General features: G+C 44.6%; 1 protein-coding gene across 5 annotated transcripts in view; it reads right to left on the bottom strand.

Moving 5' to 3' along the window:
• ACAD10 (acyl-CoA dehydrogenase family member 10) overlaps positions 1-26501 on the bottom strand; it is a 122223-nt gene that overhangs the window by 51764 nt on the left and 43958 nt on the right. For all 5 annotated transcript variants that reach the window (XR_012227960.1, XM_073565056.1, XM_073565163.1 and 2 more), the window contains exons 13-15: positions 8849-9249; positions 7676-7816; positions 6357-6494 (exon numbers count right to left, since the gene is read on the bottom strand). Coding sequence is in view for 4 of the 5 variants with exons in the window: in XM_073565056.1 (XP_073421157.1) it covers positions 6357-6494; positions 7676-7816; positions 8849-9249 (680 nt within the window). In the remaining variant the exon portion in view is untranslated. The remainder of the gene's footprint in view (positions 1-6356; positions 6495-7675; positions 7817-8848; positions 9250-26501) is intronic.

Genomic DNA, 26501 nt, shown 5'->3' with positions numbered 1-26501 from the left:
CCAAGATGGCGCTGGTACAGGAAGAGGTAGCCGAGGGGCGGAGCCTGCCGGAAGCCGGAATCTGGAGTCGGCCGTGCTGGGCTCCTGCTGGAGCCCAGGGCCATAACGCTGCCACGGGAGGAGGCTGGAACCGCGCTGCACCGCGTGCTTGAAAGTGTTGGCTCTTAACATACGTATAGAGCCCTGGGCTGTAAGCCCGAGTGCTGATTAGAGCGGTCACATTCAGCCAGAGCGGCTGGTGAGCAGATTCTACAACTCTGCAACCTCTTACCTACAGTCCACCCCGTAACAGGGGTCGGTTACCTGCATGAAAAGATTGCGGTCCCAAACATTTTCTGCAGGGCGTCTCTCTCGATCATCAGGCTCTGGTGGGCGAGTGATGGGAGATGAAGATCAGGACCAGGAGCGGCCACCTGAACACGAGTCCTGTGTTAGGGTCCTGCCAGTGGGATTCATGAGGATACGGGGTGGCAGTACACGCCGTACTCATGATCCCGGTGTGGGAGTACAGATGTAGCTGATCTACTCTGTATCCCTCCATGGTTACCTGAAAAGGAACGACGCACATTGAGGTAGGCATAGGTCTGCGAGAGACCCCTGTCCACCTCCTGCTGACAATAAGCAAAACTGATTGTCCTACAGCCGGTCGGAGGGGTGTATACTGCGGAGGCGGAGTTAACATTTTTTTCATGACATACTGTCAACCTCCTAGTGACAGCCGCACCCACCTACGGCTATGGTTCCTGTGTCTCCCAATGAGACGAAAGAGAAAGTACATTAATGGAAGCTTGAGTAGAAAAACTGAACAGAAAAAAACCACAACCTTTAACGTGTACCTATACTTTCTCACTAAACTTTAAATAGCATTCTAAACCTTAGCTACATGCTGAAAAAAAAAAGTTTTCTGATGTGTAAAATCACAGCCTAATTTTTTTTTTCTAGCATTTAAGACCTTCAATTCTCCTCCACTATACTACTGCACTTTTAGCACAAATTGCATCTTTGTCAGGAGAACAGCACTGACCTGTCCTCTTGCAAGTAAAACCAGACAACAATCCTTTGCCCTCATTACCCAGCATCCTCTTTCCTTATGAGTGCCTAATGTTCCGGCTTTTTCCATCACTGATTACTATTAACAATTGCCTGTGACTGTCTACATTTTTCATCAATTGTCATTTTTATGTCATATTCCCTACTTTTTTAGCTGCTATCTTGCTCCCTCTGTCCTACTTTCCCATGTTTTCTGCGTTTCTCCCAATTCACTTCCACTGCACCTGTCACCATTTGTTCCCAGACCCACTCTTCCACCTTAGTACGTATACAGTTATAACACATTTATGTCCACAACATTTTTGTGATACATGTGTCCTTTTTTATGTTAATTTATTCATGACTGTAACAGCCATACTTGTATTTTTACGGAAGCGTGACTGTATCAGTGAAGCTTCCATCCTGCACTTTGAACCGGTTATGGAAGAAGTTACCAAGTTCCTTGCTTCTTCTACACCAGTGACCCTATGCCCTCACAACTCCTTCAGTCCCTCTCCTCAGCTCTTATTACCCACATAATGAAAATATTTAACATTACACTTTCATACCGTATATATCCCTCTTCCTTCGTACACTCTGTCATAACCCCTATGTAATAGTTACATTTGTGTTAAATTTTTTATTGATGTGACGGAGAAAAATAAACAAAAAGACCATTTTTTGTGCCATTTGCCAATCACCATAAATAATCAGGTCACTGTATTGTATAGGTTGTTATGATTACAGCGAAGCCAAATATGTTCATGTACTGGTTTGTGATGTTTATTTTTAAAAAGTGTATTCAGAAATGTTATTCTAATTGATTTTCAATGTTTTTTTAAATAATTTTGCAAGAAAAAAAATCTTTTGACTTTTATTTTAATTCTAATATACAGCATATAGAGATGAACTATTATATAGGGATGTATCTCTATGTACCAGTACAATATGCCTGTAAAGAAGAAGAACACCATATAGACAGAAAAGGAGCTACTTTTCATGCAAGAGGTTGTGGGTTTGAATCCCTTGACAGATCACATTTAAAAAAAAAAAATTGTTGTTGTAATTCCACTAATAAGCTTCTGAACCGCCACCCCTCCAGCTGTCAATCACACAGAGCTGTAAAGTGTTACAAGGGGAACTGGATTAGAAATACAGATAAAAGATGCAAGCAGCAAGATGAGCAAATATTTGAAAGGTAAACAACAAGAGGATTTTGGATACTCACAGTAAAATCTCTTTCTCTGAGTCTTTATTGGGTAACACAGGAGACTGTTAATGTATGCTGCAGCCACTAGGAGGCTGACACTATGCAAAAAAAGTTAGGTCCTCCTCAGCAAGGTACACCCACCAACTGGCACAAAGCTTATCAGTTAGTGTGAAAGGAGTCATAGAAGCAACAGCAAAGAATAACTAGAACAAGCCCAACATAGCACAACAAGGGTGGGTACTGTGTCCTCCAATGAAGGCTCCAAGAAAGAGAATTAATGAAGAGTACCCAAAATCCTCTTTTCTTTATGGCTTCATTGGGGGACACAGGAGACCATGGGATGTCCTAAATCAGTCACAAGGGTGGGAAAAAGAACGGAAGACACACCCATAACAGGTCTAAGCCTGGGCAACTGCCACTAGCAAAACCTTCCTTCCCAGGCTCGCATCAGCTGAGGCAGAGGTATGCACTCTGTAGAACTTTGTGAAGGTATGCACAGAAGACCATGTAGCAGCCTTGCAGAGCTGCGACACAGAGGTCTGATGGGGAACGGCCCAAGAAGCCCCCATTACACGTGTGAAGTGAGCCTTAGCCCTCAGCGATGGCAGTCTAGCGTGTGCCCGATAAGCTTCCAGAACAGAAAAGCGGATCCAATGGCCAATAGTGGCCTTGCAGGCCGGAAGACTTCTGCGTTGACCCTCAGGAATCACGAACAAGGAGTCGGAGAGTCTGAAAGATGCTATTCTGGAAAAAAAAGGTACAGAGCTCTGACTAGATCCAACTTGTGAAGGAACGGTTTCCGAGGGTGGATTGATTATGGACAGAAAGATAGAAGGATGATGTCCTTGATAAAGGTGGAAGGGGAAAACCATCTTCAAGAAGAAACTGGATGCAGTACCACTGTGTCCTGATGGAGGACAAGGAATGGTGAACGGCAAGATAGGACACCCAGCTCAGAGATGCACTTGATGGAGGCGACTTCCACTAGAAAGGCAACCTTCCAGGAAATTCAGGAGAGAAAAATGTCCCGAATTGGTTCAAAGGGAGGACCCTGGAAAGTGTACAGTGCAAAGGTGAGGTCCAATGGGTCCACGGGAGGACAAAACGGAGGATTGAAAAGAGAGGTCTCTGAAAAAGGATAGAAAGCACAGATACCTGACCCTTAAGGGAGCTGAGAGACAGACCAGACTCAAGACCTGACTGAAGAAAAGTCAGGAGGGAAGGGAGAGAGAAGAACTCTGGGATTGCCTGCCTCGTCAGCTTCTAACCAGCGAAAGAAGGCCTTTCAGATGTGAGGGTAGATGCAAGAGGAAGAAGCCTGCTAGCTTTGATCATGGTCTGAATAACCTGGTCAGAGATGCCTGCATCTTTCAGGACTGCGGATTCAACAGCCATGACAAATTGAGAAACTGTGAATTCTGGTGTAAGAAGGGACCCTGGGAAAGGAGGTCAGGACGTTCCGGAAACTTTCACAGGACATTTGCGATGAGGTTGACCACATCTGCGTACCAAGCTCTTCTAAGCCACAAGGATGACTGGTATTCTCTCCGCATTGATCTTCCTGATGAGTCTCGGAATCAGTGGCAGAGGTGGAAAAAGATACGGTAGGTGGAACTGCAACCACAGGAGAACTAGGGCATTGGATCAAACCGCGTCAGGTGTGCCCCATCTTTGACAGATCTGTCTGAAAACTGATGGTTTCAGGAACCACTAGCCTATGAAGAGGCCATGACGACTTAAGAATTCGGCGGCCCAGTTGTCCACTCCAAGAATGTGGACTGCAGATATTGCACTTACTCTCTGTTCGGCCCATGCCAGGATTCGAGAGACGTCTGCCACGACGGATCTTGTTTGAGCTTCACCCTGGTGATTGATGTATGCGACGGCCATGGATGCACACTGGGCAGCCCACTAGGGTGTCCTACCAGTGAAATTTAGTGAGGTAGATGGCCCTGAGCTCCTAAATGTTGTTGGGGAGCTCAGCACCTTGGACCATGAACTGGTGAAATACAGCCCCCAGTCGAGAACGCTGGCGTCCGTAGTCACGATCTGCCAATGTAGTGGGAAGAAAGACCTCCTGCAGTGGACAAGGGGAGAGAGAAGCCACCAGACAAGCGACTGTCTTACTTGTAGAGGAAAAAGGATGGGGCGATCCAAGTAGGAGACCTTCTTGTTCCAAGGCGATATAAAAGCAAGCTAAAGGTGGTGAGTGTGAAACTGCGAGAAGGGAACCACTTCCATAGTGGCTACCATCTGGCCCAGCATAATCATTCAGAGCCAAAGCGGGCAGGGTGATAGGCAACTGAAAGAGCAAATCCCAAGAAGAAAAGCTAGACTTTAGGCCGAGATCAGAGGAAATTTCGCCTGATTGATGAGCCAATCCAGGCGAGACATTATGTCGAGGGTCAGATCAAGACTCTCGTAGCAATTCTGGTAGGAAAGAGCTTTAATCAAAAGGTCATCCAGGTAGGGGATGACTAGAATTACCCTTGGACGGCGGCCATGACCTTTGAGAAGACCCTGGGGCAGATGCTAAACTGAAGAGAAGTGCTTTGAACTGCAAGTGAGAATCCTAAAGTGCAAAGCGAAGGTACCTTTGGTGAGAAGCGCTTATTGGAATGTGGAGGATGTCCACTGAACAAAGGAATTCCGTGGATTTCATGGAGGCAATCAGAGCGGAGCGACTCCATCCTGAAACGACGGAGCCGTACTCGCTTGATCAGAAATTTGACGTCCAAGATAAGGAGGAAAGAACCATCCTTTTTTGGGATCACAAGAAACCTGAGAAGCTTTCCAGAGGGGGAATGGGAAAACGGACACCTTATTGGAGGAGATAACTGCCTGAAAGAAAACCGGGAACTGGAGAGAGATCCCTTGGGGGTCAGGACTTGAAGAAGCGATAGCTGGGAAGATGAAAACTCTTTTATAATCGGTGGAGACAAACTCTCTGACCCAGGCGTCATTAACTACGGAGATCCACATGTTCCTGAATAAGGCAAGTCGGCAGCCCAATCTGTGAGGGTGGGAGCAACCAATCATGCGGAGGAAAATCTGTTCGTCCTGGTATGAGAGTGCTTGTTTTGATGGCCTCGTGGCCACCAGAATCCTGACCATCTGAGTTGCAGATAGCTGACTGGCTGCAGGGTGGGGGGCGGAGCTGAACAAAAGTTTGCGGAGAAGCCTGCGTGACAGACCGGGGAGACGGAGGGTGTGGCCAAGGGCCAGGATTTGTACATCCGGCCGGCGGGAAAAACATCGGGAATGACGCGACCCCTCTGATCTTGCCCTGGGAACTGACCATACAGAGTGATGTGACTTGCCTGCTGACTGACCGGTGAGCCTGTTGTTGGCCACAGGCCTGAGCCCAGGGGCCCCCGGATAGATGCCCTAGCTGGGAGGGATACTCTGAGGAGGGAAGGAGCACCTGTGAGCCACGGATCTCGACTCCTTCACAGACTGGAAGACTGTCTTCAGGAGCCCTGGGTCGAAGGGTCACTGGGATTGGTCCGTCTTCCCCCTGGCACCAACTCGTTATGGTAGACGACTGGGTTGGATTTGGATGGCAAGGAACGTCTTCTGGGCAGCCCTGGGACACTCTTGATGTGTTGGGGGGCATGGTCCTGCCACTTAGACACGAGAGGGTACGATGTGGATGAGACCATACTGTTCTCTCGGTCTCTAGGTGGGAAATCAGAGTGAACCGTTACAGTCTGTACACCATAATCACAAGCCGTATCTGAAAGAAAAAGGGAAAAGATTAATAACACAAAAAGTCCCTAAGGTAGAAACGGGTCTGGGAGCAGACAAATTTCTTCAGCCTATCAATAATAAAACTGATTAGCTTCATGCCAGTTGGTGGGTGTACTCTGTTAAGGAGGAGCTAACTTTTTGCCTAGTGTCAGCCTCCTAGTGGTAGCACCATGATCTCCTATGTCCCCCAATGAAGCGATAGAGAAATAACATTTTACATTGAGTATTTACAATTTTTTTATATTTTTAACTTCTAGGCAACATTTTGTACTATGTAACTTAAATGGGAAATGCTTTATATTACTGACAAACATACACAGTGTTCAAAAACTCTCAAGCACAATGTTTGTTTTAGTGGTTCCCTTACCTGTGGTTCAGTCATTGCAAAACATGATCTGATCTCCCCTTTTAATAATGGCTTTAACCATCGCTCCTTCTGTTCTTCTGTTCCATAACGAACTAGCACCTCCATATTTCCAGTGTCTGGAGCCGAACAATTAAATACCTAAATGTTATAGTATAGTAACAATGTCACAAAAATAGTAAATCTACAGAGTGCAAATTAATAAAATCTCAGTAACTTTGCAATGTTTGTCTATAGAGCAGGGGTGAGCAATTAATTTTCCCAAGGGGCCACATGAGAGATCGTGATTGTTGAGGAGGGCCGAACCAATAGGCTAAAATTAATTCTGCTCAATATGAATATTAACATTAACTTTAATTATTTTATATTAATATTAATTGCAGGACTTATAATTGAACATGCTGTCTCCCCTCTACAAAAAGCATGTGACCCACGCAGCCTCCGATATACAGCATGCTGCCTTCAATATAGAGCATGCACCCCACGTAGTTCCCTACGTACACAGCATGTGCCCCACATAGCCCCTGTACACAGCAAGTGCCCAATGTAGTCCCCTATATACAGCATGCGCCCCACGCAGCCCCTGTATATATAGCATGCGCCCCCACATAGCTTCTTATATACTGCATGTGCCCCACATAGCCTCTTATATACAGAATGTGCCCCTCATAGCCCCCTATGCATAATATGAGCCCCACATAGCCTCTTATATACAGTATAAGCCTCACAGTTTCTTATATACAGCATGAGCCCCCTATATACATACAAATATCCCATACACATGATAAAAAAAAAAACAAAACACCACCACGTATGTTCTCCTGGCGCTCTGCCTCTGATCTCTGCAGTGCACAGCTGACAGGATGAAATGATGTCATCGCGACTGCTGGCTCACATGTTGATTTGTGGAAGATGTAGAAAGTGGCAGCATCCTCCACCAATTAATTCACCGCTGTCTGCATCCAGTAGATATGGAGAGCGGTGACGGCAGATGTGGGAGGGCACGGTGCAGCCAGTGGGCCACTGTTTAAGCCCTTCAGCTGTCTTGGTTCATGGGTCAGACTGAAACAGCCAGAGGGCCAGATGTGGGACTCACATTGCACAGGGCTGACAGAGGCTCTGTTTGTGGCGTTCACAAATATTAATAATACTAGTTTTCTAAAAAAGAATAATATATGAATTATCAATGAGGCTTTATTAATATAAGGCAATGACAACTGATATCACCAGTTCCATCAATTCGACCAAGTATCAAAACTTGGCTCTGTAATTGACGGGAAAGTTAAATTAGCGTTACATGGTTGGATACGCTGCATACAAACCTCTGGTGCATAAAGAGATGTCCCCATTAGCTCACAAAGATGAGCATATTCCATATTTGTCAACTTGGCACCATACTTGCCCTCTGGGTCACTCTCTAACGGAAGGAATAGATTCCATAACCCTTGGGTTTTGGCTTTTTCCTGGAAAGCAAAACAAATGACTAATAATTTCAATCAATTAAACTTGCAAAATCGTTACCTTTTTATATGTAACCAGACATTTTTGACGAGAGAAACCAGAAGAAAAGTGTGCCTTGAATAGAAGTCTAAAGGAGGAAAAAGTAGGGTTAATAGAAACTAATAAACAAATCTAAAATCCTGCCTTAAGATGTCGTATAGAGTGTGATCCTCTAAACTAGACCACATCTGGTTTACTCGCTTTTACTACCACTAATAACTTAAAGGCGAATTCTTAGGCCCAGAATCATGAAGGCTGGTGTTTTGTATACCAGGCTTAGGGAATCGAGTGCTGGAGTGAGATGCACCACTGCCAGAAATGTCCACCACCCTGGGACTGGATTTCATTTCTATTGGAGTGTACACCACTTTTGTGAATATTCTTCGGATATGGGAAAGGAACATTTGTAGGGAAGCGGAGAAGGTGAGCTGCGACATCAACTATTGTGAACGATGTGACTTCTCCCGAATATCCCCCATCCTCTGGAATTCTTTGCCCCAACATGTCCGACTATCAACCACATTCGGATCCTTCAGACGGAACCTGAAATCTCTTCAAGAAAGCCGACAGCCTGCAATGACCCCGCTACCTCCTCCCCACTACCGGAGATATCGCCTCAACCAACACCGAAACTGCTGCAACCCTTCCTTCCCCACCATCCTGTAGCATGTAAGCCCAAAAGGGCAGGGTCCTCCCTCCCCTCAATATCAGTCTGTCATTGTAAGTTTGTTTACTGTAAGTGATATCTGTAATTTGTATGAAACCCATTCTCATCTACAGCACCATAGAATCAATGGCGCTATATAAATAATAATAATCTACTGTATACAAGGGTGTTAACTCACATTTCAATCCTGACTGTAATGGTAATCAGATGATTGCTGAACAGTGACCTGTGCAATTGGATCCAACAAGGTATTTTTCGTGTGATCTCCAATTGTCATTTATGCAGAATGACTTATTGTTTGCCCATTCAATTTTGGGTGGGATTTTACCTTAAGGTCTTCAATCAGTTGGTGTGGTTTCCATCTTCCCTCAGAAAACTGATAATTTCTTAGGTCTTGTTCAGCGGGGTAAATATGAAGCTCCATAAATTCCTTTAGTTTACTGTACAGATTTTTGGCTTTTGTAGAAAGTCCTTCGGGACTGATGATCAGAACCCCTCTCTGAATTGAATGCAAATAGGCTCTAGGAATAAAGGCTCTGTTCTCAAAAGGTCTCCGGTCGGGTTCCCGACACCAAGTACTGTATGATCTTTTTTGGGGATTTGTGGGTAAGCCTCCAGACTCCGATTTGAACACCCGAAAACCTTCTTTCGTTGCAAAATCCCATGCTAGGTCTGCCATGAAGTCTGCCATTTTACCACAGACTCCAGCATTTGCAGAGCTAGCCTGACCTACAAGAGCAGAAGATAATAAAGCAGTTTTAAATAATTTACACTGACAAAGTTTCCGAAATAATTTTTCCAATGTGAATATAAAAAAAAAAAAAAATAATAAAATACGAATTTTAGAAATATATATTTTTTTAGATTTCATGGATTCTTTAATGAATTTATGACAAAAGAAAGTCCAAGACTAACTAGGCAGTTAATATACAGTGCCTTGCGAAAGTATTCGGCCCCCTGAAATTTTTCAACCTTTTCCCACATATCATGCTTCAAACAAAAAGATACCAAATGTAAATTTTTGGTGAAGAATCAACAACAAGTGGGACACAATTGTGAAGTTGAACAAAATTTATTGGTTATTTAAAATTTTTGTGGAAATTCAAAAAGTGTGTGTGCAATGTTATTCGGCCCCTTTAACTTAATACTTTGTTGCGCCACCTTTTGCTGCGATTACAGCTGCAAGTCGCTTGGGGTATGTCTCTATCAGTTTTGTACATCCAGAGACTGAAGTTCTTGCCCATTCTTCCTTGGCAAACAGCTCGAGCTCAGTGAGGTTTGATAGAGATTGTTTGTGAAAGAGCAGTTTTCATCTCTTTCCACAGATTCTCGATTGGATTCAGGTCTGGACTTTGACTTGGCCATTCTAACACCTGTATACGTTTATTTGTGAACCATTCCATTGTAGATTTTGCTTTATGTTTGGGATCATTGTCTTGTTGGAAGACAAATCTCCATCCCAGTCTCAGGTCTTTTGCAGACTCCAACAGGTTTTCTTCAAGAGTGGTCCTGTATTTGGCTCCATCCATCTTCCCATCAATTTTAACCATCATCCCTGATGAAGAAAAGCAGCCTCAAACCATGATGCTGCCACCACCATGTTTGACAGTGGGGATGGTGTATTCAGGGTGTTGTCTTTACGCCAAACATATCGTTTGGCATTGTTTCCAAAAAGTTCGATTTTGGTCTAATCTGACAAGAGCACCTTCTTCCAAATGTTTGGTGTGTCTCCCAGGTGGCTTGTTGCAAACTTTAAATGACACTTTTCATGGATATCTTTGAGAAATGGCTTTCTTATTGCCACTCTTCCATAAAGGGCAGATTTGTGTAGTGTACGACTGATTGTTGTCCTATGGACAGACTGTCCCACCTCAGCTGTAGATCTCTGCAGTTCATCCAGAGTGATCATGGGCCTCTTGGCTGCATCTCTGATCAGTCTTCCCCTTGTTTGAGATGAAAGTTAAGAGGGCCTGCTGAGTCTTGGTAGATATGCAGTGGCATGATACTTCTTCCATTTCAATATGATCGCTTGCACAGTGCTCCTTGGGATATTTAAAGTTTTGGAAATTATTTTGTATCCAAATCCGGCTTTAAAGTTGTCCACAACAGTATCACAGACCTGCCTGTTGTGTTTCTTGGTCTTCATGATGCTCTCTGTGCTTCAAACAGAACCCTGAGACTATCACAGAGCAGGTGCATTTATATGGAAACTTTATTACACACAGGTGGATTATATTTATCATCATTAGTCATTTAGGACAACATAGGATCATTCAGAGATCCACAATGAACTTCTGGAGTGAGTTTGCTGCATTGAAATTAAGGGGGCCGAAAAATATTGCACGCCCCGCTTTTCAGTTTTTGATTTTCCACAAAATGTAAAATAACCAATAAATTTCGTTCAACTTCACAATTATGTTCCACTTGTTGTTGATTCTTCACCAAAATTTTACATTTAGTATCTTTATGTTTGAAGTATGGTATGTGGGAAAAGTTTGAAAAGTTCCAGGGGACCGAATACTTTCGCAAGGCACTGTATGTCCCATTTCAGGTTGTGGGTGTAATTCACAAAGACAATGCAAACCCTATGACGACTTTATATAACTAATTCTGCCACAGGATTTTTTGCCACCTATTCTGAGAGCAACATAATGCAGAGACTGAGACACTGATTCCAGTGATGTGTCACTTAATGAGCTGCTTAGTGTAGTTTTCGTCAATTAGTTTTATTGAAAATTTGAAATTTAAAGGGGTAAAAGGAAAATTATAAAGCGAGCATGGGAAGGGTAAGGAAGGGAATACTAAAGTAAACAAGGTAGGTTAAGAAAAGGATGAATAAAAGGGGGGCTAAAGGGCAGAAAGGGAAAGGTATGGAGAATAACAATAGGAAAAGACAAGACTACAATTATAATACACAAGTTATAAATCGCTTAGTTATCACATGATAGTATATCCAAGTTAAGCAGTATACAGGAAAAAAAAGGGAAAGAAAAATGTTAATATAAAAGTTGATTAGTACCCCGGTCAGGGTCGAGATGAATAACCTGACCCAGGGGTGGGGAGGGGAGAAAATTTGCTTTAATTTAATTGATTTAATTTCAATAGACTTGGTTTGGATCTTGTTGAGCCATCTGAAGTAGAGTAGAGGTTAGGCAATTTTGATATTTGTAATCCAGCCTGAAAGTCAATTGTTATAGTCATATTTGTAATCCAGAGATGGTTCTTATGTTACAGTAAAATTTCCACTGATGGATTTACTAGGCATACATAAAAAATAAAAACTACACACAAACCAAAACCCAAACTGATATCAAATATGGTAACTCTCTATGTGATATACCGTATATACTCGAATATAAGTCGAGATTTTCAGCCCAAAAAAATTGGGCTGAAAGTCCCCCTCTTGTCTTATATTCGAGTCATATACAAAGGGGTCGGAGGGGGCGGGGGTGTCAGGTCATACTTACCCGTCCTGACGCTGTGTCTTGAGCCCCCAGCTTCTCCCCGTGCTCTCTCTTCCTGCCTTCAGCGGTCACGTGGTGCCGCGCATTAAAACTCATGAATATGCGCATATTCATGAGTTTTAATGAGCGGTACCACAGGACCGCTGAAGGCAGGAAGAGAGAGCGCGGAGAAGCTGGGGGCTCAAGACACAGCGTCAGGACGGGTAAATATAGCGATACTCACCTGTCCTGCGTCCATGGCTGCTTGCTGCTGTCTGTCATCGGTCAGTGACTTCAGACAGCAGAGGGCGCGGTGACGTGGTTAATGCGCGCCGCGCCCCCTGCAGTCTGAACGTCACTGACTGATGACGTGGCAGATAGCGGTGAGCAGCCATGGACGCAGGACAGGTGAGTATCTCAGGTGCCAGCAGTGACACCGGCACCTGACACCCAGCGACGGAGAGGTGAGTATGTCATTTTTTTTATTTTTACATGCAGCAGCAGCATGGGGGCAGCATATGGGGGAACAATCTATGGAGCTTCGTATGGGGGCAGCATAAGGGGGAATAATCTATGGAGCTTCTTCTGGGGACACCATATGGGGGAATAATCTATGGAGCATTTCCCACCCTAGACTTATACTCGAGTCAATAAGTTCTCCCAGTTTTTTGTGGCAAAATTAGGGGGGGGGGGTCGACTTATACTCGGATCGACTTATACGGTAATGGTACCGTATAAATATGAACGTACAAGTGACGGCACCTCCCTTTTCTTGTGTATCAGGGGATGAAATTTACTCGATAAACCTAGATAATTGCCTGCCTTACCGTGGAGGTCGACACCCTAAATTGTTAGCGACAGTGGCGCCCTCGCTCCTCGACTACTGTCCCTCGGTAACCCTAGGTCACCTTAATGATATGATTGAGCATTCAGGGGCAAGGCAATTGTTAATAAAGTGCTTAATAGCACCCAAAATACCTATAGAAGAGTAATCATATAAAATAGACAAAAGTTATATTGTGCAGATAAATAGGTACCTTCTATATAGAGGTGACATTCCCCCAAAAAGGAAATATTTGGCCTATGTTTTTACTACTTAGTCCTAAGGTTTTTTTTTTGCCTGCCCTACCGTGGAGGATGGCACCCTAAATTGTTAGGGATAATGGTGCCCCCGCTCCTCCACGACTCTCCCAAGGTAGCCCTAAGTCACCCTTATAAACATAGTGTAGAAATCAAACGTAGGTCATATTATAGGCATACATGATAAGGCTATTGATAGAAAGGTACTTATCTTTGTGATGTCATTACTGTTGCCCAAATAACGCCTCAATACATTTCCCCATATCCAGGGTGGAAGAATGGGATCTAGTATGCGAGAGATAAAGACTAATTGGGTAGATGAAGTAATCCAGTTTGATAGAATTTTATATTTTTAATTGTTGTAAAATTTTCAGTCCTTGCTCCAAAGAGGATCCTTGGTAGATTCGTAGTGTCGCTTCCTGAGTCCATTGGCATTTCATTCCAGCCTTCAGTAGTGTGATGCGTTGGAACTTCCTTCTGGTTTGAATGGCAGATTTCAATAGGTCTTTAAAAAGAAGAATGCCATCATAAGGGGCGGGTACATTTTTCGAGTCTCTCAACATGGATAACAGGTTATTTCTTATGTAAAATGACTGGAAGGCAACAATAACGTCTCTTGGTATGTGTACAGATAGGTGTGGGGAGTTTAGGAATTATTCTTGCTTTAACCACAATCTTTGACCAATTCTGGGAGAATCTGAGCAGCCACTTTTGTGACAATTGCTCAGTTGGTAGGGCATCACTTTTTAGTCCCCTAATCTTTAAAGTGTTCATTCTTGAAAAATGTTTAAAATTAGTCATTCGATTTTGAAGTGTTCACAGTTCTTTTAGAAATGAGTTAAAAGTTCCCGTCATATCTTTTTGATTAGAAGAAACGTCTGGTCATCATAGATTTGTTGTTATCAATTCTAGTGTAGGTACTGATACGGTAATTTCTGAGGAAAGCGTGGTGAAGAATCCTAGGAGCATTAGCCACCAGATCCTTCCGGACTGTATATAGTGCAAACCATCAACAATCTTATCTACATTTAGTTCTTCCGATTCTAAAGCTTCTTTTGAGTAATTACCTTGAAAATGGTGATTGACATGGAGTTGAGCGCTCTCTTTGTGGTCCGGGTGAAAGCTGCAGGCTGATTATAACTCATTGAAGGCGTTTTCTGAATGGTTTTCAAGTTTATTTGAAGCTATAGTTATTTACATAGTTGTCTGAGAAATCATTAGAAATTTGTGACAGACTTGGGGAAATATTGTCATTATCCTGTGTATTCAAGATCGCTGTGTAAACAGAATCATCTGAACTCATTTCCTTGTAGTTATCACTGAATTGAGTTGGGGAAGTTCTCTTAGATTGACAAGGACATAAATCCATTCCTGTTAAATCCGCATCTGCTGATGCTGAGAGAAGGACCCTTCCCCTGATGACATGAGGGGTCCCCCCTCCCTTCAGCATGTATTGCATTCTTACATCGATTAATCATTTGTTCCTCATCATTAACGGACTCAGGGCTAGCAGTAATAATAGAGTGATGTCCTAGAAGGAATTAATTCCTCTTTGTTGTACACTTCATCATTAAATTTACTGTACTCTCCATCCGGTTGGGACAAGAAGACCCTTTGTAAATAGTTGTTAAAAGGTAAACCTCTCTCCTGTTCCTCCATGTTGCAATCCTTACCATTGTCATAGGAGCCTCAGCTGTCCGCCCCCTTGTCCGCCCCTTCCCCAGTCAGATCTGGCTTGGGACGGAAACCGCCACCGTCTCGTCTCTTGTATTTGACAAGGGCTCAGTCCCTCTTTCGCACATATCCACTTGGTGGACTCACCAACCTTGGGGGCAGCTTCTCTTTGATCCTCAGATCCTGGACTTGCTTTTGGAGCGGGGATAGGCTTACTATTGGCGCACAGCTCACTTAAGGTAAACTTCTGCATCCGACTGGGAACCACAACTTACATTCTCTGCTTCAGAGCTTTAGACTTACCAAACTTACCAAACCTCAAAGTCTCATCATCTTGTTCTTTGGTTCAGCAGTGTTCAATGAAGAGGCATCTTTCAGTGTGATTGAAGGGCTCATCTGCTGATGTTGAAGTTGCGGTGTCTGAGCCTGCGGCACACGGCCGCTTGCTTTGAAAGTACATAAAAGCATGATTTTTCATTGTTTTGGATGTTTCTCCGCTCGAATGGTATCCTGGCATGTTCATGGAGGGCTTCAGCACAACTTTTGCCAAAATAATTTAACTTTTAGGTGCTTGAAAGTAGCTTTTTTCAGGAGGATGTGATGGAGTGCTGAAGAGTACAGCAGTTTCAGACCTTCGGCAAACCACACGCCTGCTTAGTGTAGTTTTGATACAATCACTGTTTTATCAGCAGGAGATTATCATTAGAGAACTAGTAAACCTGCTCCCAGCTTATCCTCCATATTTACCACCACTACTTGGCAGCTTTCTATGTACACTGTGCATAAGCAGAAAGCTGTCAATCACTGTTGTGAGCGGAGTAATACGGAGCTCAGCATTCAAATAACTGGTAGATCTGCATCAGATAAAATAGTAATTTTATAAAAATGATTGCAAGCAGCTTATTAGATGACACATTGCTGGAATCAGGGACTCGGTCCCTACATCATGCTGCTCTCAGATGGAGAAGCAAAAATCTAGTGATATCGAACACCTTTCATACTGACTGTTAAGGTTCATTCACACATCATTTTTTTAATCAAATAGATTTTTATTCAGAAAAGGATATTAGGATACATATTTTCCAAAAGCAAATCATTTTTCATATTAACAACCCTGTATAATAACATTCCCCCCCCCAAACCCTATTAGACCGCTTGTAATGTCAATATAATCTTCATCTGCAGAGAAAAATAAAGGTTAGTAATATCCTTCCACCATTCATAGCATTACAGGTAGCACCCCACATATTCAATGTGCCTCGAGGCCCCCCAACATAAATCCGAAACTCTAGCCAAACTCTAGCCATGGCGTCCATAGCTTTTCATATAACTCCAATTTCCCTCTTTTTGTAAACCCCCTTTTCTAGCATAATGGTATTTTTCACATATTTGAGATATTATCCTCTCGACGGCGGCTCCTCTTGTATCGAATTTTTCGCAATCACTTTCCGAGCCATATAGAGTAGTCTGGCTATCGCTGTCTTCATAGCATTATCCACTCTTATCTCTTCCACATCACCTAACAAGCATACCACTGGGTCCTTTGGAATCACACATCTGTACGCTCCCTCTACCTGACACAAGACCACCGTCCAGAAAGAAAACAACCTCGGGCACGTCCACAAAATATGGAATATACCTACACCTTCGTTTCGGCACCGGGGACATTCTGATTTGGGTTTTAGTCCAGCCTTGAACAGGACATCCGGAGACTTGTACACTCTGTGTATTATATAGCAGGGCTGTGGAGTCGGAGTCGGAGTTAGTTTTGGTTGGAGTCGGAGTCGGTAGAAATGTACCAACTCCGACTCCAGCATTAAAAAAATGTATTAATATTTCAGAATTGAATTTTCATATGAATTTTATAAATGTTACTCAAATATATATGTTCTATCAAACTATGAACAACAGTGATAAGCAGTTCTGCTGGAGATAGAGACATTTCTTACTTCTTGTGTGTCACTGTTCTCCACTGCCCTTATCTAATCTTATACTTGGTTAACCTCATGCTGCCCCAACCCCCCTACTTACAATGTATGAAACTGAAAGTGAAAATGTGTTGCAAATTCTTAGTAGTAAAGCTCCTCCTCTAGACTAGATCATACTAGGTGTGCGTCTTCCAAGCATCTCACAGCTGCCTGCTACTCAGAAGAGGAAGACTGTAAGAAGTATTATCCTTTCAACAAACTTTGCATCAGTTAACTGTGAGTACATGAGGAATAATAACAGTATTACTGACCACTATATCAGTTGTACGACCTGGCAATAATTTTGTACAATTGTTTTTAGGAAAAACAATTGTCATTTGGATTTTGAAAGCAAAATTAAAAACCTGAGAATGTCAAAGAAGCATCACATTAAATCAGCTGTATTTCAACATTTCACCATCACTCAAGATAGAAAACATTATGTCTGTCAGTGTATGACAAATGATCCAGACGAAAACAAATGCTGTGAAGCCAAGATGAGTGCATATTCAGGCAAAGATAAAAATGCTCCTACCAGAGCTTCTAATCTAAAGAGACATTTACAGCGCTTTCATCCAGAAGTACTGAAAGCAGTGGATGAGAAAGACTGCATCCAAACCAATGAACCAGTGCCCAGCTCTTCCAGCCAAACAAAGGAGCAGAGAACTTTGCAGCCATCAGTTGCAAGATATTTTGTCAGTGACAAAGTTACTGTGACAATGACAGTAGATACATTTAAAAAACAGATCATAGAGCTTGTTGTAAAGGATAGTGTGCCTATTTCATTATTTTCACGACCAGCTTTTGTGTGTCTGAATGGGGAAATGGCCCGCAAGCTTGGTGTTTCTCTGGAGAGAGAGAGTATTAGAAAATTAGTAATCGAAGAAGCTTTTAAACAAAAGGAAGAACTTAAAAAAACTCTCAAGGGACGCTTTCTGTTTCTTAAAATGGATGCCTGCACACGTCACAGAGTGAACTATTTTGCCATCAATTTCCGATTTGTTTGTGACAAAAATGAAATAGTTACCAAGACATTGGCAGTAAAAGACACCAAAGCTCATCACACCAGTGAGTTTCTCCAGGTCTTGGTGGAAAAGGTTCTGCAAGACTATGAACTTAAAAAAGAGCACGTTCTTTCTGTCGTAACTGACAATGCTTCAAATATGATAAGTACTATTAAGCTAATGAATGAGAGTAATGATGGTGACCAGCAGCTAAAAGAACATTCTGGGTCCACAGACACAGAAATGTTTGAAATAGAGGAACACAGTATTGTAACTGAGGAGCAAACTGAAGTTGCTTCAGATGAACAGCAACATGATAGTTTAGATGATCTTGTTGAAACTGTGTCAATATGTTCTTTCATTCATCACATGCGCTGTGTTGTGCATACGCTACAGCTGGCTATAAGAGACAGTCTGCAAGAAGGACATGCTGCTGCACTGATTGGCAAGGGGAGAAAATTGGCTACTGTTGCTAGAACCCCTAAAGTTGACTCAATTTTGAAGAGACGTGCTGGAAAAGGGGCAATTATTGATCAAGCCACACGATGGGGCAGTACTTGCTTAATGATTCAGCGCTTGGTTGAACTGAAAACCTTTCTTGTAGACATGGCTAACCCTCAACTGACGCTAAATGAAAGTCAGTGGAATCAGGTGACTGAGCTGGAAAAATTGCTAGAGCACCCATTTACAGTGACTAAAAAATTACAAGCAGAGGACTTAACTCCAGGTATTTTCTTAAAGGAGTGGAAGAACCTGATGTTTCGCCTGTCCCAAAGAGGAGGGTTAATTGCAAGTGGCATTGCTACATCAATGAAACGGAGAGAGGAGCTACTATTACAAAATAACATTCTTTTGGCAGCTGTTTATGTAGACCCAATGCATCGGATTCTTCTAGATGATCAACAGCTAAGTAAAGGAAAAGAAGCTCTGTTTGAAATAGCAGTAAGGATGAAAGGGTTGCAGAACAGTCAGGAGTAACAAGAAGAATTTGGTCATCCTGCCACATCTTCACCCTCATCATCAACTGATGAAGAATTTAATTTCGAAAAATATTTAGATCACAAGGACCGTGCAAAGCGTTCCCGCATAGAAGAAGAGTCATCCTCATCAAGGAACACAGCCAGTACATTTCAGCAGAATTTTTCATGTGCACTAAAAGAAATTGAGAAATTTGACCGTTCATCAAAAATAACAGTGCAACAAGCGATTCCTCTGTATCCTGACATTGTCAGAGATGTTGCCCGAGTGGTTACTGCTTTGCCACCAACACAAGTTAGTGTAGAGAGGTTGTTCTCTGCTCTCAAAATAATTAGATCAGATTTGAGGGCATCCATGAAGGAGGATCTGACAGAGGCAATACTTTTTCTGAGGACAAATTTATAGATTTCTTCTTATTAACTGCATAAAAGTGTTTATTGCATATTTACTTACAGTTTAGAAAAGTGTATAAAAGTTATTTGCTATATTCTAATTGTATTCTAATAAATGTAGTTTTTGCTCTAAGTGGTCTGATTACTTATATGATGGTGAGAAACTGAATAAGCACGATGTTTAATATTTTACAACAGTAAATTTGTTGTTATGAATTGGCCATTTATGAAGGAGTCGGAGCCGGAGTCGGAGCCTGATAAAATCCAGGAGTCGGAGTCGCAACTGTGGCTTACCGACTCCACAGCCCTGTTATATAGAGCTGAGACAATCTATATGGTTCACTCAGCGACAATTTTGTGATCCACCCCAGAGCGGATTCCCATCTCTCATCCTCCAAGGGGCCCAACTCACCCTCCCACTTGGCCCTGGCGCCAATTGGGAATTTCAATAGGAAAGTATGTAACAAATCTCCATACAAAGAGGATATAACCCCACTTGTAGACCCTTTCCTGCATACATACTCCAACACAATATCCCCCTGAATTTCAAGATGGCTACTCTTATTCTGAGCTATGAATGCATGCTTCATCCGTGCATACTGGAACCCACCTGAAGCTCTGAGCCCAAATTACGATTGTAGCTGAGAAAAGGATTTCAGTCCCTGTGGGTCCACAATCTGGAAAACAAATTGGATCCCTCTAGCCTGCCATTCCCCCATGGATCTGAATTCTGGTAGGTTATTATTATCCCAAATTGGTGAGAAACGGGTAAGGCCAGTAACCCCCCCGAATTTGTTTAACCCTCCTCCAGAGTTTATGTATCAGAGATAATGTGGGGAATTGTTTCCCAAACACCCCCAGTGAGCCATCTTCCAAACATTGTACCACTGGACACAGATTTGTCAGTTTTTCCAAAATGTGTTGTATCCCGCCAGAAGTCGCCTCAAGCGCCTTCCCCCTCAAGTGCTGGCACTTGGCCGCTAGGAAGTATATTTCAGGATTACGCAATGTCAGGCCCCCCCCATCCTTAGGGCGTTGAAGGGTTTCCAATCTAATACGAGGGTGTTGCTTCCCCCACACCAATAACCTGAACAAGACGTGTATTTGTCTAAATTTCCCCTGAGATATCCAGACAGGTGCATTATGCAGGATATACAATATTTTGGGCATCAGAATCATTTTAATTAAATTAACCCGGCACACTACCGACAAATGCAACTTAATCCAAGCTCCTATTTTCGCCTTGAGAGCACCTAACAAGAGGGTCAGGTTTTTATGTAAATAATCTGTGATTGGCAGCGATACCCATATTCCTAAATACTTAAATTGATCTACTACTTTAAGCCTGCTCTCCTCTACTGTTCTCCATAAACCCTCCATTGTGCCGTCTATTGAAAACAAATTGGATTTACCCCAGTTGATCACCAATCCTGACATCCTCCCAAACCCTTCAATAAGTTTTATGGCATCACCCAGAGATGTTTGTGGCTTACTTAGAAAAAGCACGACATCATCCGCGTATAGCGCAATTTTTTCCTCTAACAGGCCGTATCTGAACCCGGAAACCTCCCTTGATTGTCGAATTTTGGCGGCCAATGGTTCCACTGCCAGCGCAAACTAAAGAGGGGAGAGCGAACACCCCTGCCTTGTCCCTCTGTGGAGTTCTACAGTGTGTGATAGCATTCCATTCACTCTTGTTATAGCCAGTGGCTGCTTATAAATTAACCGAACCCAAGATATGAATTGCGGTACAAATCCCAAATGAAGCAGGACCTCCACTCCACACTGTCAAATGCCTTATGGGCATCCAGCGATGCAACCACCCTCTAGCCAGAGTTATCGGCTTGCAACTGCATATTCATGAAAAGCCTTCTCAGGTTGACAGCCGTAGACCCATCAGGCATGAATCCGGACTGGTCTGGGTGTATTAATTTAGAAATAACACCCGACAGCCTAATCGCCAACACCTTGGCCAGGAGCTTTACATCCGTTGTGAGCAGTGAAATCGGTCTATATGATTCTGGCATCTGAAGATCCTTATCTTCCTTTGGGATAACAACTATTATAGCTTCTCTCATAGGCAAGATCCCATTACTTCTAGCATCCTCCAACACAGCCCTAAGTCTTGGTATTAACACCTCTTCCATCCCTTTAAAAATATCCACTGGAAGCCCGTCCGTCCCAGGTGCTTTTCCTTTCGTCATTGACCCCAGGGCCCTGCTCAGCTCCTCATCAGTGGAGCCTCCAGACATTGCCTATCTTCAATCTCTAGTCTAGGAAGTTTAATCTCCTCTAAAAATGCCACAGTGTCCTCAACCGACGCTCCCCCCCGAGAGGAGTACAGATCTGTATAAAATTCAGTGAAAACATTCAAGATGTGCGCACTTTCCGACACCCTAGTGCCATCTCCCGCGTACAGAGAATGCACGTGTGAGGTACCCCCTCTGGGCCGAAGCCAACAGCGACAACATGTGTCCCACTCTCTCTCCATCCTGATAAAAAGCCAGCTGCTCGAATTCCCTTCTCCTTTCGGCTTGATCCAGGAAGATTTTTTCTACATTCTTTTGTGCAACCTTCATTCTATTTCTAGCCTCCACCGTGTTGAGAGTCACCATTTCGTCCTCAGCTTCCTTTAACCTCTCTGTCGCTTCCTTCTCCAACTGCTTTGTCTTTGCCTTACACCTACTAATATCTCTAAATAATAACCCTCTTAGATACGCCTTCATAGCATCCCAGACAATAGACATCTCAACGCTTCCCTCATTAATGGTAAAATACTCCACCACCTCCCGTTGTATTCCCTCTAGATCAAGGCTATTCAACCAGTTAGAGTGAATTTTCCACTTTCCCCTGCGCCCAACCAGTGTCTCCGCTGACCGCAACTCTACCTCAACTGGGCAGTGATCCGTGACTGCCCTAGGCAGATACCTCACCTCTTTCACCATTGAATCCACCATCTCATTTCCCAAAGCCATGTCTATTCTAGACAGGGTGTCGTGTGCCGGTGAGTAACATGAGTACCCCCTTTCCCCAATATGTCTCACCCTCCACAAATCAACCAACCCCATCCCCTGTATATATGTGCCAAATGAGGTGACATGACTCTGTGTCCTATGTTGAGCGTTATTGTTTTCGTCCCAAAAATCATCATATATGTTATTGAGATCCCCAATAACCAGAAGAGGCATAACCCACCTCCGGTCAGTTCCATCACTTCTCTGATTTTCCTACTTGAATATGGGGGCGGGATATACATGGCGGCAACGCACAACAGCACCCCAACATTTTACATATCACTACCACATATTGTCCATCCACATCAACATGCACTTCCATTTCCTCGTACCTTGTCCCCATGGAATTTAAGACTGACACCCCCCTAGAGTACGTAGAGAAGGTAGAGTGATAAGCCTTCTGTATCTAATTCCTTTTCAACATATCCACTCTCTCTCAATCTAAGTGCGTCTCGAGTAAACATATCAACGAAACCCTCTGGTCTCGAACATACTGAAGCACAGCCGCCCTCCTGGTCCTATCAGCCAAGACTCTTACATTCCAGCTCAGAACTTTAATATTGTCCCCCATAAACACCACTTAATATACTGTAAATCAACCCCTCTCTCCCATACAAGCAGTCTTCCAGACCCTCCCCCCCTAAACTCCCTAAAACTATAATATCTTCCTCTCACTGAGAGCGGGGCTCCTCTGACAATACACACACTCTCTTTATTCGACTTTCCCCTCCCGCCACCACCGAAACCACAACTCTGTTCCATTGCTGCAAAACTACCAAAACATTTCACATTGGAGAGAAATTACAGTGCGTCGCCGCAGCACTCCATATCAGATCTCCATCTCCTCCCATACTGTATATAACAACAACATCAAAAAGAGCCTGTAATTAGACAGACCGAAGATTCCAAAATCTGAAAACAATGCCAAAAGGGAGCATGTATCAAAAAAACTCATTCTCCCATTCCAGGCATGGAAAACAACTCACACCCTAACTAACACAGGTGCTCAGTCACCTTTAGCTTGTAGCTTTTCAGCATTAATGTCGATCCACTGGGTAGCGTCCTCTGGTGTAAGAAAAACATGGATTTTTGTGAGTACTCACCGTAAAATCCTTTTCTCCGAGACGCTCATTGGGGGACACAGAGACTGTGGTGTGTGCTTCTGCCATCTGGAGGCTGACACTAAGTATACAAAAAAAGAGTTAGCTCCTCCTCCGCCGCATACACCCTCGCCCCCAGACCGGGCGTAACTCAGTTTAGTGCATAAGCAGTAGGAGAACGCGCCTTAAATTCAGGCAAGAAATTATACATCTGGAAAAGGGACCACCCTGATCCTTACATAAGGATTTGTATAACTTAAAATAAGCAAAAACCAACTGGCTAGTAGGGTGGGTGCTGTGTCCCCCAATGAGCGTCTCGGAGAAAAGGATTTTACGGTGAGTACTCACAAAAATCCATGTTTCTCCTTCGTCTCATTGGGGGACACAGAGACTGTGGGACGTTCTAAAGCAGTCCCTGGGCGGGATCTTAGCTCACCCAATCCATGCTATTTTGCGCCCCTGATTAGAGGTGCGCAACTGCTGCCTGGAGAATCTTTCTTCCCAGGCTTGCATCCGAGGATGCCTGGGTATGTACGTTATAATGTTTGACAAACGTATGCAAACTGGACCAGGTAGCTGCTTTGCACACCTGTTCCGCTGAAGCTTGGTGTCGCAGTGCCCATGAGGCACCCACTGCTCGAGCCGAGTGTGCCTTGATCCCTGCCGGAACCGGCGTGCCACTGATTTCATAAGATTCTTGGATCGTCAGGCGAACCCATCTGGCCAAAGTCGCTTTGGACGCAGCAAGCCCCTTCCGCCGCCCTTCTGGGATCACGAATAGAGAGTCTGTCCGGCGGAAAGGTGCTGTCCTTGTCACATACCTCCTAAGAGCTCTTACCAGATCCAGGGTGTGCAAAGCCTTTTCTACCCTGTGCACCGGTGCCGGGCAAAACGAGGGTAAGACAATGTCTTCGTTGATATGGAATGCAGAGACAACCTTCGGCAAGAAGGGAGGAGCTGGCCTTAAAACTACCTTATCCTTATAAAAAGTCAGGAACGGCGGTTTACAAGATAAAGCCGCCAATTCCGAAACCCGCCTAATAGACGTAATAGCTACCAGAAAAACGACCTTCCTGGACAGGTAAGGTAAGGAGACTTCTTGTAACGGTTCGAAGGGAGGCTCCTGAAGGGCCCTGAGCACCAAGTTCAGGTCCCATGATTCCGTCGGCGCCTTATAGGGGGGTACTAAATGTGCGACCCCCTGCATAAACGTCTTAACCTGCCAGACCGAAGCGACCTTTCGTTGAAAAAGGACCGACAGGGCCGAGATTTGCGTTCTGAGCGAACTCGGAGCCAATCCTGCGTCCAGCCCTGCCTGCAAAAAAGCCAGTACGTTGGGGATTGAAAAATCCAGAGGAGCCACTCCGCGATCCCTACACCAACGGAAAAAACTTCCCAAGTCCGATGATATACTTTCGCCAAGGAAGGCTTACGGGCACTCACCATCGTGGCCACCACCTCGCGCCTGAATCCTGCCTGTGTTAACAGCCAAGATTCAATGGCCACGCCGTCAAACACAGGGCCCCTAAGTTCGGATGGTAGATCGGCCCCTGGGACAGCAAGTCCGGCCGATCTGGAAGACGCCAGGGTACGTCCACCACTAGCTGAACCAGATCTGCATACCAGGCCCTCCGAGGCCAGTCTGGGGCTAGCAGAATTGCTGGAACCCTCTCCCTCCTTAACTTTCTGATGACTCTTGGAAGCAGAGGTAGCGGGGGGAACAAGTACGGGAGACGAAACTGGCTCCATGGAAGCACCAGAGCGTCTGCTGCGATCGCCTGCGGGTCGAGGGATCGAGCGACGAACCTTTGTACTTTGGCGTTCTCTCTGGATGCCATAAGGTCCACGTCTGGTGTCCCCCACCGTTGGCAGATCTGTTGAAAAACCTCGGGGTGCAGGGACCATTCCCCTGCCGCGACCCCCTGTCGGCTGAGAAAATCTGCCGCCCAGTTTTCGACTCCCGGAATGTGCACCGCTGAAATTACCACGTGGTTCTTTTCGGCCCAACGCAGTACCAGCCCAACCTCGCGCATGGCTGCGCGTGCCCCCTTGATGGTTGACATATGCTACTGCTGTAGCATTGTCCGACTGAATGCGCACCGGCCGGTGTCTCAGGAAACACTGAAAATGTTGCAGGGCCAATCGTATTGCCCGTATCTCCAGAATGTTGATCGGGAGAATTATCTCCTGAATGGACCACCGCCCCTGGGCTGTGTGACTCTGGAAAACTGCTCCCCAACCCTGCAGGCTTGCATCGGTCGTCACCACCAACCACTGTTCCGGGGGAAAGGGTTTCCCCTGGACCAGAGACGAGTCGCGAGTCCACCATCGGAGTGATCGTCGGACCAGCGGAGACAAAGTGCACCGATGACTGAGGGATAGCAGCCTTCGGTCCCATGCTGACAAAAGCGCATGCTGAAGCGGACGGAGATGGAACTGGGCAAACGGGATTGCCTCCATCGCCGCCACCATTCTGCCCAACACACTCATGCCGTACCGGATGGATCTGGAGCCTGGCTGTAGAAGGTTCCGTACCCCCTGTTTGATCTTTCGCGCCTTGTCCTGAGGGAGGATCACCAGCCCCCGGGAAGTGTTGAAAACCATGCCTAGGAATATGATTCTCTGGGCTGGAACCAAGGACGACTTGTTCCGATTGATCAACCAGCCTAGACGGGCCAGGGTATCCAGCGTGATACTGACATTCTCCTGGCACGCCTGAAACGACGGCCCCTTTACCAAAAGGTCGTCCAGGTAAGGTAGTACCGTTATGCCCCGAGCATGCAGGATGGCCATAACCACCGCCATTATCTTCGTAAAGACTCTGGGAGCAGTGGCCAGACCGAAGGGCAGAGCAACAAATTGAAAATGTCGCCCTCCGATCGCAAAACGCAGGAACCTCTGGTGTGGAGGAAAAATTGGAACGTGCAGATATGCATCCTGCACATCGATCGAGGCCAGGAACTCCCCTGGATCCATGGCTGCAATGACCGAACGGAGGGATTCCATCCGGAACCGCCTGACTCTGATGAATTTGTTCAGGATTTTTAGATCTAATACTGGCCTTACTGTCCCATCTTTTTTGGGGACCGAAAACAGGTTGGAGTAAAAACCTTGTGTCTCTTCGCTTTTCGGCACTGGGACAATGACCCCGTTGTGCTGTAGCGTCATTATGGCCTGTAACAAACCCTCCGCCTGCGATTCTGTTCCGGAAAGCCGGGAATGGAAGAATCGCCGTGGCGGGAGTCCGAGAAACTCTATCTTGTACCCGGACGATATCAATTCTGCCACCCAAGCGTCGCGTGCCACTGCGACCCAAACGTGGCTGAACC

Source organism: Dendrobates tinctorius, unplaced genomic scaffold (assembly GCF_039654945.1).
Source record: "Dendrobates tinctorius isolate UK_male_01 unplaced genomic scaffold, ASM3965494v1 ptg000003l, whole genome shotgun sequence".
NCBI lineage: Eukaryota > Metazoa > Chordata > Amphibia > Anura > Dendrobatidae > Dendrobates > Dendrobates tinctorius.
Note: the sequence above shows the minus strand (reverse complement) of the source record. Positions and strands in the feature narration are given on the sequence as shown.